Source organism: Bubalus bubalis, chromosome 21 (genome assembly GCF_019923935.1).
Source record: "Bubalus bubalis isolate 160015118507 breed Murrah chromosome 21, NDDB_SH_1, whole genome shotgun sequence".
NCBI classification, from domain to species: domain Eukaryota; kingdom Metazoa; phylum Chordata; class Mammalia; order Artiodactyla; family Bovidae; genus Bubalus; species Bubalus bubalis.
The window spans coordinates 176,629-196,774 of NC_059177.1; the positions used below are offsets into that span (position 1 = coordinate 176,629).

General features: G+C 38.4%; 1 protein-coding gene across 1 annotated transcript in view; it reads right to left on the reverse strand.

The window, feature by feature from the left end:
* The window catches only part of LOC102392711 (ankyrin repeat domain-containing protein 26-like), a 67,819-nt gene that overhangs the window by 36,881 nt on the left and 10,792 nt on the right, over window positions 1-20,146 (reverse strand). Inside the window, 9 exon segments of the mRNA XM_045163999.1 lie at window positions 328-423; window positions 2,994-3,087; window positions 4,279-4,340; window positions 4,774-4,903; window positions 12,058-12,260; window positions 12,381-12,441; window positions 15,762-15,781; window positions 15,784-15,832; window positions 17,152-17,186. Coding sequence (XP_045019934.1) covers window positions 328-423; window positions 2,994-3,087; window positions 4,279-4,340; window positions 4,774-4,903; window positions 12,058-12,260; window positions 12,381-12,441; window positions 15,762-15,781; window positions 15,784-15,832; window positions 17,152-17,186 — 750 coding nt within the window.

Here is a 20,146-nt window from a genome sequence, read left to right on the forward strand (position 1 = left end):
ACCAATGTGAACATGCTGACTGATGAGGAGAAAAGTGATCTTAATCAGAGGAACAAATCATGACCCCAAAGAGATAAATGTGATAGTAGACGGTAAACTGCAACAGCATTATCTTGAATGCAATACAGCAGTATCATTTACACCATTATACTACAAGTATTTACCATGTTCTTCAATCTGTCCAGTCATTTAAGAAGTGCACAGCTGGGATGACAGTTCAACTGAATGCATAATTCATTTCTCATCAGAGAAAGAGTAATGAACAGATTAGCTGGGATACACACTTGTAGAATAATGGTTCATAAAAATATTCACTTTTTTTCATACCCATGTGGGCTACTGGTATGCCTACATGTCTTGGCTCCTCTAGTTTAGCCATCTTAAAGTTTCTCGATCCAATCATGCAAGGTATATAAGACACATCTAGAAAATAATGTATAATAAGTTCTCAATATTGAAATACAATTATCAAAAAGGAAATAATAAATGTAACTGTCACACAATTATTAGATATTAAAAACCTTGCATGTTTCAAAATCAGTGTCAGATCAGATCAGATCAGTCACTCAGTCATGTCCGACTCTTTGCGACCCCATGAATCACAGCACGCCAGGCCTCCCTGTCCATCACAAACTCCCGGAGTTCACTCAGACTCACGTCCATCGAGTCAGTGACGCCATCCAGCCATCTCATCCTCTGTCATCCCCTTCTCCTCCTGCCCCCAATCCCTCCCAGCATCAGAGTCTTTTCCAATGAGTCAACTCTTCGCATGAGGTGGCCAAAGTACTGGAGTTTCAGCTTTAGCATCGTTCCTTCCAAAGAAATCCCAGGGCTGATCTCCTTCAGAATGGACTGGTTGGATCTCCTTGCAGTCCAAGGGACTCTCAAGAGTCTTCTCCAACACCACAGTTCAAAAGCATCAATTCTTCGGCGCTCAGCCTTCTTCACAGTCCAACTCTCACATCCATACATGACCACAGGAAAAACCATAGCCCTGACTAGACGGACCTTTGTTGGCAAAGTAATGTCTCTGCTTTTGAATATGCTATCTAGGTTGGTCATAACTTTCCTTCCAAGGAGTAAGTAAGCATCTTTTAATTTGATGGCTGCAGTCACCATCTGTAGTGATTTTGGAGCCCAGAAAAATAAAGTCTGACACTCTTTCCACTGTTTCCCCATCTATTTCCCATGAAGTGGTGGGACCGGATGCCATGATCTTCGTTTTCTGAATGTTGAGCTTTAAGCCAACTTCAGTGTAGTACTTACCAAAAATAACAATTCTAGCATTTAGGGAAGGAACCCTATTAATCTGTTTTGTTTCAAAACTTAGTTTGGTTTGGTACACCATATTACTGCTTCAAAGGATTTCTGTGAAACAACTTTCAAAAAAAGTCAACACCCCCATATTCACATTAATCTAATTTGAATAACAAATACCGATATAACATATATCTTTGATGCCTGATAGGTATTTGGAGTGGCTGGAGTTTCCTCCACTTCTAGCACCCCCTCCCACCTCCAGTAATCTCTGGAGCAACAATGATCTTATCTCTTCTCATTGCAAATACACTGAAGCCATCTAGGAGTTTCTTCAAGTTTCCTCAACTCCCAACTCACCTCCCTAAGGCCTTGCTTTCTTCCCTCCATCCTTTCACTAGATTCTTTCCTCTATAAAGGGTAATCTCTGGATCTGTGGTCTTAATTCTTCCCCCTTTACATTCTTTCTATGGATCATCTTCACCACTTCTTTTTCCCTCTTTGCTTAGCAATGGTATCTTTCACCTGTAATTGCTACTTCAACTCTTTGCTTCCCTCTGGATATAGACGTGTTTAGAAAGAAAAACAAAATAATGCTTTTCCTTGATCCTTTTATGTCCTGAACTCTCCAAAGCTCTACTTCCAAATTTCTCTAAATGTAAGGCTACACCCTTGCTACTTGGAGAGCTTGTTAGAAACACAAATTCTCAGACTTCCTGCTCAGTATGTGCACTTCACACAAGGTCCCCAGGCTACTAGTTAAAATCTGAGGAACTCTGGTCTATATTGAGTCTGCTTCTACATTACTTCAACTTAATTTATTCTCCTGGAATCTTAGCCTCAACTTCCTCACTCTAACACTCCCCCCAAAGTGAAACTGCATTACAAGTTGGAAACTTTCCAGTGGACTCTCTATCAAGCTGTAGGTTACTTGATCTCCCTATCACGCCCCTGCTAGCTCCTTCTTTCTAGTTCTCTTTTGTTGGCCTATGTGACACCATCCTATAAAGCAGCAACATTTCGTATGACACCAATTTGCACACATTACAGCAGAGCACCTATGCCCACACTCCCCCACAGAGGATTGCACACCGCTCTGCACACCCAGGGACCACAATCCTGAATGCCTTCCCAACAGTGAGGAAGACAGGAAGAGGGGAAAGCTTTGCTATTCTTCTCTGACACGTTTTGGTGCTGGAAGCTCACTTCAAATGCATCGTCCATATCAAATACTCTCCCTTTTTCTAAAGTGTTATCTTACTTATTGCCACCTTCCCCACAGACCTGTGCTTCCTTTTCCTTCATTCCCTCCCTATACCCTCTGCCTCTCTAATCCTTCATTCCCTCTTTCCTCTTGTTTCTCAACCTTCCTTAGGTCATAGAGTATCTTGAAACAGAATCTTTTTTTTTTTTTGTCCCATATGTCAAATGGAATCTTAGTTCCCTGAGTAGGGATCAAACCAGCACCCCCTGCATTGGAGACTCTTAACTGCACAGAGTCCTAACCACTGGACAGCCAGGGAAGTCCAGGAGCTAAATAATTTAGCTCCTTAAACTGGATTATCAATATACTCTGTGGCTGACACCTGATAAGAGACACTATTTCCCTCCTTTTCTCGTCTTTTATCTCACTACACATCTGACAGGTGATTTTCTTTGCCTATTAGAATATATCAGCATTTCCATTTTAAATCAACATTCTGTCAAATGACTTTTCTATAAAATATAGTTCTTACCTTCCACTTGTCCATTTAACATATTTTTTCCTCTTTGACCAGCAGCTCCAGATAAAAGATCCACATACTTTAGTGGAAGGCTATCAGAGATACTCTGTTAAAATTAATATTGAGTTGCATGAAGATTTCCTAATTCCTTTTGAAGAAAATATCCTACTTTTAAAAACTGCCTACATTTAACCAAGTAAGACAGGTTTGCCAAGATCCACAGCTGCTAAGTGACAGATTCAGGATGCTGACTTCAAACGCAGTGCTGTATCACCAAGCAGTGGCTACCTGCACCTTAGAGATCAGGCCCTTCTCATCTCCTTCCATAGCTGCCGCCTTCAAACAGAGCACAGCTACTTCATGTTACTTCAAGTACGGCTGCCATAAAGGTTCTCTGCGCTTGCTGGTTAAACTATCCAAAATGGTTTGTACTTACTAAAACATCACAAAGCAAAGCTAACTGCTGTTATTATACCACATATTTCTTACTATTCCCTATGCTTTTGCTCCTCTTGAAATGTTCCTCGCAGATTAACTTGACAATCCAAACGTAATAATACTTTCAGGTTTCAAGCACTATCTTTTCAATGTTGACGTGGTAAAAAACCACAATTCAACCCGTTTCTCTCTGGCCCTCTCTAGCAGTTTTACACAGGCACATGTACCAAAGAAACATACATTTGTTTGGGAGATTGGGGATGACACAAACACACTACACACTACAGTGTATAAAACAGATAACTAGTAAGGACCTACTGTACAGCACAGGGAACTCCACTCAACATTCTGTAATGGCCCATATAGGAAAAGAATCTAAAAAAGAGGTGATATATAGAGAGAGATATATAACTGATTCACTTTGCTGCACACCTGAACCTAAGACACTATTGTAAATCAACTGTACTCCAATAAAAATCGAAGGAAGAGAGGAAGAGAGGAAGAAAGAAAGAAAGGAACATTTGATCATAGACTCACCTGGAACAATGCTTCCATTTTTAGATAAATGCAACTTCAGAACACAAAGAGATTCCTTATGACTTCTAAGCCTTGATTTCCGTATTACACTGATTTCATTAGGTAAACCTTGAAAATTAGCTAAAGTGTACTATGTGGTAGTATTTAGCACAGAATTATCTTATTGATTAAAAATCAATAATTAAAAATAAAGATTAAAATCAGATTAAAAATAAAAAAATTTTGATGGGCAAATGCAAAGGTGGGAAAGTCACAGCATCTTCTGATTTTATGTTTTTACATCACTCGGTTGTTTACATTTCAAAATAACAGAAGACAGTACCTCAGAATCCCAAGGTGATTCTATATCTTCCTCTTCTCCCAATCCTAAGGCTGACATCATATCTGTAAAATGGAGTCACAGATACATTAATGAGAACATTTACTACTATGAATTTTAATACATATATGTCTATCTCTATCCACAAATTGGAGAAGGAAATGGCAACCCACTCCAGTGTTCTTGCCTGGAGAATCCCAGGGATGGGGGAGCCTGGTGGGCTACCATCTATGGGGTCGCATAGAGTCGGACACGACTAAAGTGACTTAGCAGCATCCACAAATAGTTCAATAAAATGAACTAGTGGAAAAGAATTTCAGAGGGTTGAAGCATTTTCAGGAAAAAAAGCTGGTAGTACTTGGGACACTTCTGAAGAAAAGACAGCAGAAGAAACATACTTACAAAGAAATGGATGCCATATTTGCATCTATGCACTTTAAAGGTTTTTATTTGAGCTTTTACGCATAGAAAAAAATCCACAGACATTCACTAACTTACCACTTCTATTATTTTTATGTGTTCCGTCAACAGAATTCAAATGGTCATGATTTATTTGCTCTTGTGGAGCCCTTTCAATAATATCTGTATCACTTTCTTTGTCTACAATCTCTGGCTTTGTGGCTCCTTCCTATAAAAACGAGACAAAATAAAACAAAAACCCAACTTCAGAAAACATATTCATTTATTTGGTCATTCAGTCAATCAGTTAGATGATAAACATTCACTGTTGTCTAAGAAATCATAGACACTGTCCTCGGAGAAGTTAGAAATGTAAAGAAAAGAGCAATTATGTTCTGTGTTCTAGGCAAGGCAGAGACACATGAAAACAAACAAGAGGGCAGAAAAGTATCAGCTTTTCAATAGCTCTGCAACTGAAGCGGACAGAGCACAGGAAGGGAACAAAGGAGAGAGGAGGCAGGTGAACCTGTGAAGCTCAAGGCACGCTGTGACAAAGGGCTGTGTCTCAGAAGAGAGAGTACAGAACTGGGATGTGAGGGGGATTCTGGAAAGGGCAGCCCAAGAAAAGGACGAGGTGTGAAACAGTGTGAATAAGTCATGTGGAAAAATAGAGCACAGTTACTGGGAACCCTACAGAGAGACAAAACGGAAGGACCAGGATCAAATGGCAGAAACCAAGTGTCATCTTCTTTCTTCACGTGACAGGAATCTACTACACAAGTAAAGGGTTCAGTTCAGTTCAGTTCAGTCGCTTATTCGTGTCCGACTCTTTGTGACCCCATGAATCGCAGCACGCCAGGCCTCCCTGTCCATCACCAACTCCCAGAGTTCACCCAGACTCACATCCATCGAGTCACTGATGCCATTCAGCCATCTCTTCCTCTGTTGTCCCCTTCTCCTTCTGCCCCCAATCCCTCCCAGCATCAGAGTCTTTTCTAATGAGTCAACTCTTCGCATGAGGTGGCCAGAGTACTGGAGCTTCAGCTTTAGCATCATTCCTTCCAAAGAAATCCCAGGGCTGATCTCCTTCAGAATGGACTGGTTGGATCTCCTTGCAGTCCAAGGGACTCTCAAGAGTCTTCTCCAACACCACAGTTCAAAAGCATCAATTCTTTGGTGCTCAGCCTTCTTCACAGTCCAACTCTCACATCCATACATGACCACAGGAAAAACCATAGCCTTGACTAGACAGACCTCTGTTGGCAAAGTAATATCTCTGCCTTTGAATATGCTATCTAGGTTGGTCATAACTTTCCTTCCAAGGAGTAAGCATCTTTTAATTTCATGGCTGCAGTCACCATCTGTAGTGATTTTGGGGCCCAAAAAAATAAAGTCTGACACTGTTGCCACTGTTTCCCCATCTATTTCCCATGAAGTGGTGGGACCCGAAGCCATGATCTTCGTTTTCTGAATGTTGAGCTTTAAGCCAACTTTTTCATTCTGCACTTTAACTTTCATCAAGAGGCTTTTGAGTTCCTCTTCAATTTCTGCCATAAGGGTGGTGGCATCTGCATATCTGAGGTTATTGATATTTCTCCCGGCAATCTTGATTCCAGCTTGTGTTTCTTCCAGTCCAGCGTTTCTCATGATGTACTCTGCATATAAGTTAAATAAGCAGGGTGACAATATACAGCCTCGACAAACTCCTTTTCCTGTTTGGAACCAGTCTGTTGTTCCATGTCCGGTTCTAACCGTTGCTTCCTGACCTGCATACAAATTTCTCAAGAGGCAGATCAGGTGGTCTGGTATTCCCATCTCTTTCAGAATTTTCCACAGTTTATTGTGATCCACACAGTCAAAGGCTTTGACATAGTCAATAAAGCAGAAAGAGATGTTTTTCTGGAACTCTCTTGCTTTTTCCATGATCCAGCGGATGTTGTCAATTTGATCTCTGGTTCCTCTGCCTTTTCTAAAACCAGCTTGAACATCAGGAAGTTCACGGTTCACATATTGCTGAAGCCTGGCTTGGAGAATTTTGAACATTACTTTACTAGCGTGTGAGATGAGTGCAATTGTGCAGCAGTTTGAGCATTCTTTGTCATTGCCTTTCTTTGGGATTGGAATGAAAACTGACCTTTTCCAGTCCTGTGGCCACTGCTGAGTTTTCCAACTTTGCTGGCATATTGAGTGCAGCACTTTCACAGCATCATCTTTCAGGATTTGAAATAGCTCAACTGGAATTCCATCACCTCCACTAGCTTTGTTCCTGGTGATGCTTTCTAAGGCCCACTTGACTTCACATTCCAGGATGTCTGGCTCTAGGTCAGTGATCACACCACTGTTATCATCTGGGTCATGAAGATCTTTTTTGTACAGTTCTTCTGTGTATTCGTGCCATCTCTTCTTAATATCTTCTGCTTCTGTTAGGTCCATACCATTTCTGTCCTTTATTGAGCCCATTTTTGCATGAAATGTTCCCTTGGTATCTCTAATTTTCTTGAAGAGATCTCTAGTCTTTCCCATTCTGTTGTTTTCCTCTATTTCTTTGCATTGATCGCTGAAGAAGGCTTTCTTATCTCTTCTTGCTATTCTTTGGAACTCTGCATTCAGATGCTTACATCTTTCCTTTTCTCCTTCATCATCACAAATACATTTTATTTTATTTGGTGCCATGCTTTTTTTCAAATGAAAGGGGAAAGACTACACTGCACCAGGGAGTAGCAAACATGATATTATTTTACAGGACAGCATTGTAAAAAAAAAAAAAACACTACAAGCAATGCTCCAGAGTGGACAGGAAGCAAACTAAACACTGCATATCACCCAAGGTTTCCATGAAACTATAATTAAAAAGTTGAATTGGCTTTAAAAACAGCCAAATAAAAACAGTAAAAACCATTCTAAAACAAACTGTAAAGCCAAGAGGAATGAAAAGATTGACAAACATATTTTAGGAAGATTACTCTGGCAGCAACATAAAGATAAACATCAGGGAAGTAAAACTTGAAAAGAATATTTCAAGATTATAGGTGAGAAAGTGGATTATGATAATAAGACATGAAAAATGATAAGCAGGTAGAAAATACTGAATTTGCTGAGTGACTGGATGCAGTAATTTCAAGGAAGTTTGGCATCTGGGATCTTTCCTGCTGCGGCATTTCAATGATGCTGTCTACTAGGATGGGGAAAACAGATGACAGTGTAGCTTACAGAGAGTCAGGGATGAGGGAAGCGTCAGGAACAAGGCCTTCAGTTTGGGGAGTAATTAATTAATCTGAGGCATGCAAGGGACTCGGAAGAAAGGATTTGGGTAAATACCTTTGGGTTCAAAATAGATAGCCTTATTCAGGAAAAGCATAGCTGTTAAGATAACTATTTGTAAAATATGCTGCTGCTAAGTCACTTCAGTCATGTCTGACTCTGTGAAACCACATATACGGCAGCCCACCAGGCTCCCCCGTTCCTGGGATTCTCCAGGCAAGAACACTGGAGTGGGTTGCCATTTCCTTCTCCAATGCATGAAAGTGAAAAGTGAAAGTGAAGTCGCTCAGTTGTGTCTGACTCTTAGCGACCCCATGGACTGCAGCCCACCCGGCTCCTAATTAATGCAAACCTATGCCTGGAATGTGAAGTCAAGAGGGCCTTAGAAAGCATCACCAGGAACAAAGCTAGTGGAGGTGATGGAATTCCAGTTGAGCTATTTCAAATCCTGAAAGATGATGCTGTGAAAGTGCTGCACTCAATATGCCAGCAAAGTTGGAAAACTCAGCAGTGGCCACAGGACTGGAAAAGGTCAGTTTTCATTCCAATCCCAAAGAAAGGCAATGACAAAGAATGCTCAAACTGCTGCACAATTGCACTCATCTCACACGCTAGTAAAGTAATGTTCAAAATTCTCCAAGCCAGGCTTCAGCAATATGTGAACCGTGAACTTCCTGATGTTCAAGCTGGTTTTAGAAAAGGCAGAGGAACCAGAGATCAAATTGACAACATCCGCTGGATCATGGAAAAAGCAAGAGAGTTCCAGAAAAACATCTCTTTCTGCTTTATTGACTATGTCAAAGCCTTTGACTGTGGGATCACAATAAACTGTGGAAAATTCTGAAAGAGATGGGAATACCAGACCACCTGATCTGCCTCTTGAGAAATTTGTATGCAGGTCAGGAAGCAACGGTTAGAACCGGACATGGAACAGCAGACTGGTTCCAAACAGGAAAAGGAGTTTGTCGAGGCTATATATTGTCACCCTGCTTATTTAACTTCTATGCAGAGTACATCATGAGAAGAAACGCTGGACTGGAAGAAACACAAGCTGGAATCAAGATTGCCGGGAGAAATATCAATAACCTCAGATATGCAGATGCCACCACCCTTATGGCAGAAATTGAAGAGGAACTCAAAAGCCTCTTGATGAAAGTTAAAGTGCAGAGTGAAAAAGTTGGCTTAAAGCTCAACATTCAGAAAACGAAGATCATGGCTTCAGGTCCCACCACTTCATGGGAAATAGATGGGGAAACAGTGGCAACAGTGTCAGACTTTATTTTTCTGGGCTCCAAAATCACTACAGATGGTGACTGCAGCCATGAAATTAAAAGACGCTTACTCCTTGGAAGGAAACTTATGACCAACCTAGATAGCATATTCAAAAGCAGAGACATTACTTTGCCAACAAAGGTCGGGCTAGTCAAGGCTATGGTTTTTCCTGTGGTCATGTATGGATGTGAGAGTTGGACTGTGAAGAAGGCTGAGCACCAAAGGATTGATGCTTTTGAACTATGGTGTTGGAGAAGACTCTTGAGAGTCCCTTGGACTGCAAGGAGATCCAACCAGTCCATTCTGAAGGAGATCAGCCCTGGGATTTCTTTGGAAGGAATGATGCTAAAGCTGAAACTCCAGTACTTTGGCCACCTCATGCGAAGAGTTGACTCATTAGAAAAGCCTCTGATGCTGGGAGGGATTGGGGGCAGGAGGAGAAGGGGATGACAGAGGATGAGATGGCTGGATGGCATCACTGACTCAATGGACGTGAGTCTCAGTGAACTCTGGGAGTTGGTGATGGACAGGGAGGCCTGGCGTGCTGTGATTCATGGGGTCGCAAAGAGTCGGACATGACTGAGTGACTGATCTGATCTGATCTGATGCAGATTCTGAGCTTTTGAAAATAAAATACCAGGGGAAGAAAACTATGACATTAAAATTTTCAGTTATATATTTTAACATCTGTTTCAAGAACATAAAAATATACTTTTATAAATATGTGCAAATATTCATTTCTGGGATATTACAATAATAAGCATTTTTTAGTGTAATGAAAAGGTTTAATAGTAAAACACCAATTTAAGATGCTACAAGAAGACTCCTTTTTAAAATTGATCTTAAAAGACAAGTTTTAAGTTGTAGATGAGAAATGCTTATGTAAGTATGAAATTATGAGTCATTTTAAAGTACTACTATGAGGTAAGAAAGAAATATAAAACCTTATTTGAAAATTCACAAGGTTTTCTTCTTATTTCCCTGTAAACAGCACACTAACAACTCTAATTTCCTATCTGTGCCTTCTGGAATAGTAGGTAAAGATTGAAGGAATGATCTAGATATTAAAAATAGTAGTAAAATTATGATTATCCAAGCTGGAGATATAAAGGTTTCAAATACATCTATGATTATCAAGCAGGGCTCAAACTTTATATCAGGAAAGAACAAACAAACTAAAAAAATCAAGTAACCACAATTTCTGGGTTTTGGATACAAAAGAATTTATATGTTGATTTCATATGTATAACAAAGAATTGACAGGCTAGTTTAACACCTATAAATACTGAAGTTAATATAAAGTTTCTTAAGAATAACATGGAGTATACATATAGCTAGAGATATTTTAAAAAGTAAAAAATTATCTTCCAGAGATAATTTTTAAACTCTGTTGGTAGTTTTTCTTTCCTTATGACTTTATAACAAGTAGTCTGTATAAGAAAAAAAAATCATAAATTGTGATTTCATTCATTTACTGTAAGTGCCATTACATGTAGATATTAGGAAAAGACAAATCAGAATCTCTTCAGCAAAAAAAAAAGTTCTACATTTTTTCTTTAAGACTATTGCAGCTGAAAAGTTTCTCATTTAATGAAGAGAGAGTAAGAATCTCATTTATATAATTATAGCTTTGGTAAAAAGACTAGATAAAATGCTTATTTATTTCCTCTTTATTTTCAAAAAGATCTAAAACACCCACCAAGATTATACCAAACAGTAAGATAAATTAATTAAGTACATTAAGTATTTATCAAACAGTAAGTTAGAAACCACAAGAAACAGAAAAGCCAAAAATTCTTAAATCGTAATAAATCTGCTAAGGCCTAAAACAGAAGTCACCTTGAATTGTCTATGAACTAAAGTTCTGCTATATTAAATAGAAGACATCACTTCATTACTTTCAAAGTGAGAATTTTTTTTAAAAGACAAATCACTTCAAACTGAAATGAACTTCCAGAGGGAACTATATTCAATATAGATACATACATACATGTGTGTGTGCTAGTCCCTCAGTTGTGTCCAACTCTTTGTGACCCTATGGACTGTAATCCACCAGGCTCCTCTGTCCATGGAATTCTGCAGGCAAGAATACTGGAGTGGGTTGCCATTTCCTTCTTCAGGGGATCTTCCCGACCCAGGGATTGAACCCAGGTCTCCTGTATTGCAGGCAGACTCTTTACCAACTGAGCCACCAGGGAAGCCATATATACATATATAAGTATAACCAAGTCACTTTGCTGTACACGTGAAAGTAATACAATATTGTAAATTGATTATACTGTAATTAAAAAAAAACAAGAACCACCACCAACCTCAAAAACAACCACCAAAAAAGGTAAGGAACAAATTTTCTTTCAGTTCTTCATAAAAATCAGCTATATGTCATTCAAAAGAGTATGAGCATTGTTTTTTCACAACCTCACTGTCTCCTCTTAAGTTGAATTTGAAATAATTCTTCTCATATTTATAATATAGAGTTCCTCGTCTGACATAGCCCCACTATTTCCATTCTGTTTGTATAATAATCTGTCTCATCCTGACCCTCATTCCATTTCATATTCATCTTGTCCTTCTTAAATGAATTCTTCCGTTTCATCCCCCTCCCCATGTTCATATTCATCTAGCTGTTCTTCCTTTGTAATTTTTTTCTTTCATAATGGCATACTTAGTATGCCAACATTTATAAATCTGAGTCATGCACATATATTGCTCTTATTATCACGCCATTTTGTATCGTGACTTTGAAGGCTTCCATTTCTGTGGTAGGATCCTTTTTGTCATGTAAGGGGACATGACATGTGAATGGCATGTAAAAAAGTACAGGGAAAAAAGAGTTACAAACAAAACAACTTGCCTTTGTAAGACAAGGCCTGTGAGAGACTTGAGAGGTTGTGGAAGAGGCTCAGGCAATGGGAAGGCAGGATGAGAGAAGCCCTGGACTCCAGGTGATGGTTCGGGAATGGTTTCAACCACATCTTCAATTTCCCTATCAGAATTATTGTCCTCAGAGAAGGTTGTACTCTCTGGTCTCACAATGCCACATTTTGCTTGTACTACAGTGAAAAAAAGGGAAAGTACATGAGAACATCTATAATTTCAAATCAGTGAATAATTGAACTGAATTTCAAATCAGTGAATAATTGTCACCAGGAGGACAGTCTTAGATAACTTACTGTTTCTTTTGGATTGCTGAGAAGCATTCATTAGCTTTATTAAGTTTGGTTTCAGGACATTCTGGAGAAGAAAATAAGAATTTTAATACACAATGGAGTATTATTCAGCCATTAAAAAGAATACATTTGAATCAGTTCTAATGAGGTGGATGAAACTGGAGCCTATTATACAGAGTGAAGTAAGCCAGAAAGAAAAACACCAATACAGTATACTAACGCATATATATGGAATTTAGAAAGATGGTAACGATAACCCTGTGTACGAGACAGCAAAAGAGACACTGATGTATAGAACAGTCTTATGGACTCTGTGAGAGAGGGAGAGGGTGGGAAGATTTGGGAGAATGGCATTGAAACATGTATAATATCATGTATGAAAGGAGTCGCCAGTCCAGGTTCGATGCACGATACTGGATGCTTGGGGCTGGTGCACTGGGACGACCCAGAGGGATGGAATGGGGAGGGAGGAGGGAGGAGGGTGCAGGATGGGGAACACATGTATACCTGTGGCGGATTCATTTTGATATTTGGCAAAACTAATACAGTTATGTAAAGTTTAAAAATAAAATAAAATTTAAAAAAAAAAGAAAAAAAAAAGAATAATAAGGGTCAAATTTAATAAAATAAGTAAAACATCCCCCATTCCTCTATGATCTTACACAAAAAGCACAGGCTCTGGAGTCATTTGGATGTGGATTCAAATCGCAGTTCTGCCACTGATTAACCTTCTCATGGGGTAAGGATTATGACAGATGACATAGGAAGCCCTGGATGTTTCTCTCTTTACCCCTAATATACTGCTATACAAATACTATGACACCCACTAGATTACTTTCTCTACCAAAATGTTCTAGAATAAAAATGTATCCCCAATACTTTAGAGTACTATATCTGAAAAACTAAGCTATTTAAATTAGTTGCTGTATTTTGAAATTTACTTGCATGATTTCTATATGCATGAATTATCACTTGGGAAGGGAAATATGAAAGTTTAATTTTTAGCAGAACCTTATTTAGATGAGTTAGAACTGTGAACAGGAAAAGTTATTTCTATTTTGTTTGTCAAAGAGCTAAAGACAAATGATTATTTTTAATTCAGCTCATTCTAAGGAAGAGGGAAAAAAATGAGTAAACCTGTAGGGCAGTGATCATGAATGAAAGCCACAAACACTCTAAACAGAAAGCCATAAGCAAACATGTTAACAACAGAGGCAGAGAGAGACGGACTCAAAGAACAGACACTGAAGAAATGTATTCTGCAAGGAAAAATTAGGTTAACAGGAAATATTAAAAATGACAAAAGGTAGGGGAGGAAAAAGAAACGAAAAAGTGAGATATGCCTAGTGAAGTACAAACTTAAGGGAAAAAAAAGAAAAGCGTAAGTATAATGAGGTATGTGGAAAAACATATATATTTAGAATTTATATAAAATAAATTCTAAATATATATGTTTTTCCACATACCTCATTAGTAATATACCAGTATTGTTAAGGATACACTATGAAGAAAGCCTGTGCTTTATATATTTTTATTAATACATAAATTATATATCTACACTGTTCAAGTTTTATGAAAATATCAACATAAATTGTATATAAAACATATATTTAAAACAGAGGCTTTTGTTCATTGTGTATCCCTAATAATAGTGATACATATTACTTTAAAACTGTTTATAAATAATACTGTAATAAAGAGTTTAATTTTGCCACTATAAAAAAGTCATTCAATTAGCCACACATGGTCATCTATCACTACCTGAATGCTGTCAAGTATTACTAGAGAGAGAGGAATTGATAAAGAAATATTCCTAACATTTCACTGGGAACAAGGACTGGTAGTCAGAATTCTAAGGAGAATATATGGTATGAAAAAAAAAATTAATGGAATACAAGATGGAGCTAAAAAGAAGGTCAAGAAATATTAATCTAAAATTCTCAGCTCCCAGTTGGACAACAGTGAAAAATATGCAATAACATTTTTATCACGTATTTCTTATTTATTTTCTTGTGCAGGACCTCCTTCCTCAACATAACTCAACTGAACTTCTACATCCTAAATATTAAGAAAATCTAAATTTAAGTCATATTTTTAGAATTCAAACAGATTTAACTGCTATATTATATATATTAGTTGTAACATTATGTAGGATTCCATTTGTCTCTTCATTTATTCACATTCAAAAACTATTAAAATGGTTCTTACATTTGAGATATATGTTACAGGCTGTAGGAGAGGCACAATTGTTTCCTGAACTCCACTAGTTTATACTGATACAGGGGCTATAACATGAATATTTAAATAGCAAAATACAAAATGTCTGAAATCTGAAATTTTAGAATATGACACAAGAACTTTCAGTAGACTTTTTTTTTTTACTACAATACAAAAAATATCTGAAGTTGTAAGTTTTATCTTATGGTTATTAAAAGCCTGTGCTTCTACAAACTGGTTATTATTTTAGGCAAACATGTGTTCTTCAATGAGATGAACAGTTGGGAATATCTTCTTAATGGAATGCTTTAGAAAACACAGTGGAATCCCTTTATAATATGGATTTTGAGAAACAGATTTTTAATTTTTATATTTCCATAATTACAACTATTACTTTAGTTTTAATGCAGAGCCAAAGACAGAAACAGAGAAAGAAAGAAAAAAAATAAAAAAAAGCACCCTCCTAACACTTCTAAGAAACCAAAATAGTGTCTAAGGGTAGAAAAAAATCTAGATGATATAAACTATATAGTTTTGGAACTGAAAAGCTCCAGGAAGATTTCATGATTATTACAGTAAGTAGTTGTATCCACTATGAGTATTATAAAAGTCAAGTCAGTATGGTTTAAAATTCACAATAAGATTCTTTTTCCTTGACCAAATTTTGTATTTCCTCCATTGTAAGAAAGCTTTTCCCAATACGATTTTCCTCTCACTGTGTATTTTCCAACCCATTTTTTTTTTCTTCACTCCACCTTCAGTATTTGAGACTTCCCTGGTGGCTCAGACAACAAAGCATCTGCCTACAATGTGGGAGACCTGGGTTCAATCCCTGGGTCGGGAAGATCTCCTGAAGAAGGAAATGGCAACCCACTCCAGTACTCTCGCCTGGAAAACCCCATGGACGGAGGAGCCTAGTAGGCTACAGTCCATGCGGTCGCAGAGTCGGACACGACTGAGAGACTTCACTTTCACTTTTCACTATATACTAAAGTAAAAAGAAAAAAAAGTCAACTACTCATATTTTTATAAAACAGTTTGTTCTCACCAACATTCCATTACAAACATAAAACAGTGAGAGGGACACCACTGCTGAATATTAAGAGTAAATGCTATATGAAACTAAATTCAGAGCAGGAAAACTGTTTACAGAAGAGAGTACTTTACCTTGGTTTCAAATCTAAGCCTTCATCATCTGATGTAGGCCATGAATCAACACCAGGTTTGTTGGAAAACCTTTAGAGCAAAAGCATATACAACAAAAATGAGTGAGTTCATTTCTTTAAACAAAAAAACGAGTCAAAGTTTGGCTATCTGCGTATTAAATGAAGTTTCTTGACATAATTAAAACTTGGTCTCTGTTTTTAAAAAGCTTTAAAAAAAAAAAAAGATATTTTGATGTGGACCACTTTGAAAGTCTTTCTTGAATTTGTTCCAATGTTGCTTCTATTTTATGTTTTGGCTTTCTGACCCTGAGGCATGTGGGATCTTAGCTTCTGGAACAGGGATCGAACCCACACTGCCTACACTGGAAGGAGAAGTCTTATTAACTATCTTAACCACTGCAATCCCAGGGAAGTCTCTAAAAGATTTTTAATTACCTATTTCTGTTTCCATCTCTCCCAAGTATTGAAATATCTAGTTAAGACTCATTCTTAGTTTCCACGACATACAGTGACAGCCAATAATACACTGGCAGAGCCTGAGAATAATTTGTTTTCACCAAAAGTCCTAATAACTGAACTGAAAATCGAATTGGTGGATTGAAATAACTCGTTTGCCCAAACTCGAATAAACCTGATGACTTTTGGATGCTTGCGGCTGGTGCACTGGGACGACACAGAGGGATGGTACGGGGAGGGAGGAGGGTGGAGGGTTCAGGATGGGGAACACATGTATACCTGTGGCGGATTCATGTTGATATATGGCAAAACCAATACAATATTGTACAGTTAAAAAATAAAAAAAAAATAAAATGTTATGGTTGAAACTGGAAAAAAAAAAAGTGGAAAGCTATGCTGTTCCTTCTCCATTCTCTGTCCCTAGTTCAGAGACTAAATAAATGGCATCCATCAAAAATGGCAGTCATGGTCCTTCAGCAGCAAAACCACTTACTGAGATGCACCCCCCCACACCCCCCCTTTACTCTGGAACAGTACAGGAGTTCTTGGCAATGTCTGAAACTTAAAATGTACAGAAATCAAAGAACTAATTTATATGTTTAACTTATATACTACACAGTACTTCTCAGTCTCTGCTGAGGGACGTGAGAGTGGACAGGGGAGCCAAGCAGGCCAGCCGTCAAATCACAGGTCAACTCATTTTAACCATGGAATCATGGGTCAATTCATCAACCTCCTGAACCACAGTTGGCTAATTAAGTAAAAGTAGGACACAGCTACTTTACAAAGCTGCTGTGATGACTCTATGAGGTCACAAATGTTAAGTAAGTATTGCAGTGTCTAACCCAGAGTAGAACACTCAACAAACATTAGTTTCTCTTCTCCATGTTCCCTTACTTAAACATATAATTTTAAAACATCCATAAAATCCTACTGCTTAAAGAGTCTTCTTCAGAACTCTCATTCTCCACTAAAGAAAAAAGTAAGACACATTTTAAATCAACAAAAGAAAAATACAGACTATTAAAACCTCAAGACTGATGCTCTGTTTAAAAGTATTCCTTTGGGACCACACCTGGCGACCACACTAGAGGGAATAGTGGTTGTACTATACTCGCAGGCTATTAATGCCTAAGAATCACTCCTCTCCTTTATAGTCATCTAATGCAAAACAAAAAAAAGAAGAAAGAACTGCTGTTTAAAATGTCTATAATCCTAACCAAACTCTAGGAGACTGATAGAAAACGGCATTATACCATTAATAGAATCAGTATGATAAACTGACAATAGCACACTTAAACAGCACAGGATTTCTGGACTTCCACTGCCTGGAGCAGTGAACAGAGAACACAAGTGTCTTGCTGGGACATAACACAACTTCTCTGGCTCTTCAGTTCAGGATGAAAACACCCTTTCACAGGGAAGCTTGGTCTAGAGGCGCTGAACTTCAGAGTGTGGTAAAACATAGGAAACAAAGTCTTCCTGGCCCTATTTCCAGATGCAAGAGAAGTGTGAAAGATGTAGTGATTCCAGATTTAGAAAGAATAATCTCTTGAAAGGGAGGTGGGGGAGGGTAAATGGGGGTCAGTGGTGAGGATGGGGACTAGACTTGTACTGGTGAGCAGGCAGTAGGGTACACATGAGCTCAACTTTTAAAAAAAGTTTTAAATATATATATATATACACACACACACACACACACACACACTAACTTTTTTAAAAGTTTTTTTTAACTTTTAAATATATATATATATTTAACTTTTATATATAAACTTATATATATATTTATATATATACTTATATATACTTTTATATATATATAAACCTTTATGTTCAAGCTGGTTTTAGAAAAGGCAGAGGAACCAGATATCAAATTGCCAACATCCGCTGGATCATAGAAAAAGCAAGAGAGTTCCAGAAAAACATCTATTTCTGCTTTATTGACTATGCCAAAGCCTTTGACTCTGTGGATCACAATAAACTGTGGAAAATTCTGAAAAAGGTGGGAATACCAGACTACCTGACCTGACTCTTGAGAAATCTGTATGCAGGTCAGGAAGCAACAGTTAGAACTGGACATGGAACAACAGACTGGTTCCAAATAGGAAAAGGAGTACATCAAGGCTGTATATTGTCACCCTGTTTATTTAACTTATATGCAGAGTACATCATGAGAAATGCTGGACTGGAAGAAACACAAGCTGGAATCAAGATTGCCAGGAGAAATATCAATAACCTCAGATATGCAGATGACACCACCCTTATGGCAGAAAGTGAAGAGGAACTCAAAAGCCTCTTGATGAAAGTTAAAGTGCAGAGTGAAAAAGTTGGCTTAAAGCTCAACATTCAGAAAACAAAGATCATGGCATCCAGTCCCACCACTTCATGGGAGATAGATGGGGAAACAGTGGAAAGTGTCAGACTTTATTTTTCTGGGCTCCAAAATCACTACAGATGGTGACTGCAGCCATGAAATTAAAAGACGCTTACTCCTTGGAAGGAAACTTATGACCAACCTAGATAACATATTCAAAAGCAGAGACATTACTTTGCCAACAAAGGTCGGGCTAGTCAAGGCTATGGTTTTTCCTGTGGTCATGTATGGATGTGAGAGTTGGACTGTGAAGAAGGCTGAGTGCCGAAGAATTGATGCTTTTGAACTGTGGTGTTGGAGAAGACTCTTGAGAGTCCCTTGGACTGCAAGGAGATCCAACCAGTCCATTCTGAAGATCAGCCCTGGGATTTCTTTGGAAGGAATGATGCTAAAGCTGAAACTCCAGTACTTTGGCCACCTCATGCGAAGAGTTGACTCATTGGAAAAGCCTCTGATGCTGGGAGGGATTGGGGGCAGGAGGAGAAGGGGACGACAGAGGATGAGATGGCTGGATGGCATCACTGACTCGATGGACGTGAGTCTCAGTGAACTCTGGGAGCTGGTGATGCACAGGGAGGCCTGGCGTGCTGCGATTTATGGGGTCGCAAAGAGTCGGACAGGACTGAGCGACTGATCTGATCTGATCTATTTTTAAACTTTTTAAAAAGTTTTAAATTATATATATATATATATACACACACACTAATATATTTTAAAAGTATAATCTCCTGAGACTATGTCCTTCCATTGTTCAAGAGTATCTGGACCACAAAGAGCACGATGATCCAAACAGTGCTGTGTACTAGTAAGGGATGTCATTATATCACTCCTCCCCATTATATGACAAATGTTGATAGAAATCATGCTTTTTCAGGTTGAAAGGCATACATCATCAGATCCAAAGCTAATCAACAAAGGGAGGGATGGAAGGAGGGAGGGAGTGATGGACTCTGGTACTGTTGGACAACATTTCACGTGTCGTCATGATCTGATGCTGGAGGGATGACTCACATGCAGTGACTCCATGGGGCGAGGAGTCCTGCAAGCTTGAGCCTGGAGGGCAGGGGCAGTGACTTTTAAATGTTTGTACTCTGTGACATCAGAACAATGCTTAGTACACATAAAAGACATACAATGATTTCTTCAGTGAACAAATGAACAAATAAGAATGTTTTCTTTGAAAATTTTGTTTATAAAAATACAGAAATTAACCAGGGACAACTCTATTTTATTCTGAGCATATTGAAGACCAAGACTCTATGTCTTCTTTGTGTCTCCTCTAATGTGTAAAACCAACCTACAGGAGTTCTTTGATGGATGTTGTTGTTAAATCACTGAGTCAAGTCCTACTCTTTGTGACCCCATAGACTATAGCCCACAAGGCTCTTTTGTCCATAGGATTTTCCATGCAAGAATACTGGAGTGGGTTGCCCTTTCCTTCTCCAGGGAACCTTCCCGACCCAGGGATCAACCCTGCATCTCCAGCATTGGCAGGCGGATTCTTTATTACTGAGACACCTGGGAAGCCCTCTTTGATTATATAGAGGTCTACTAAG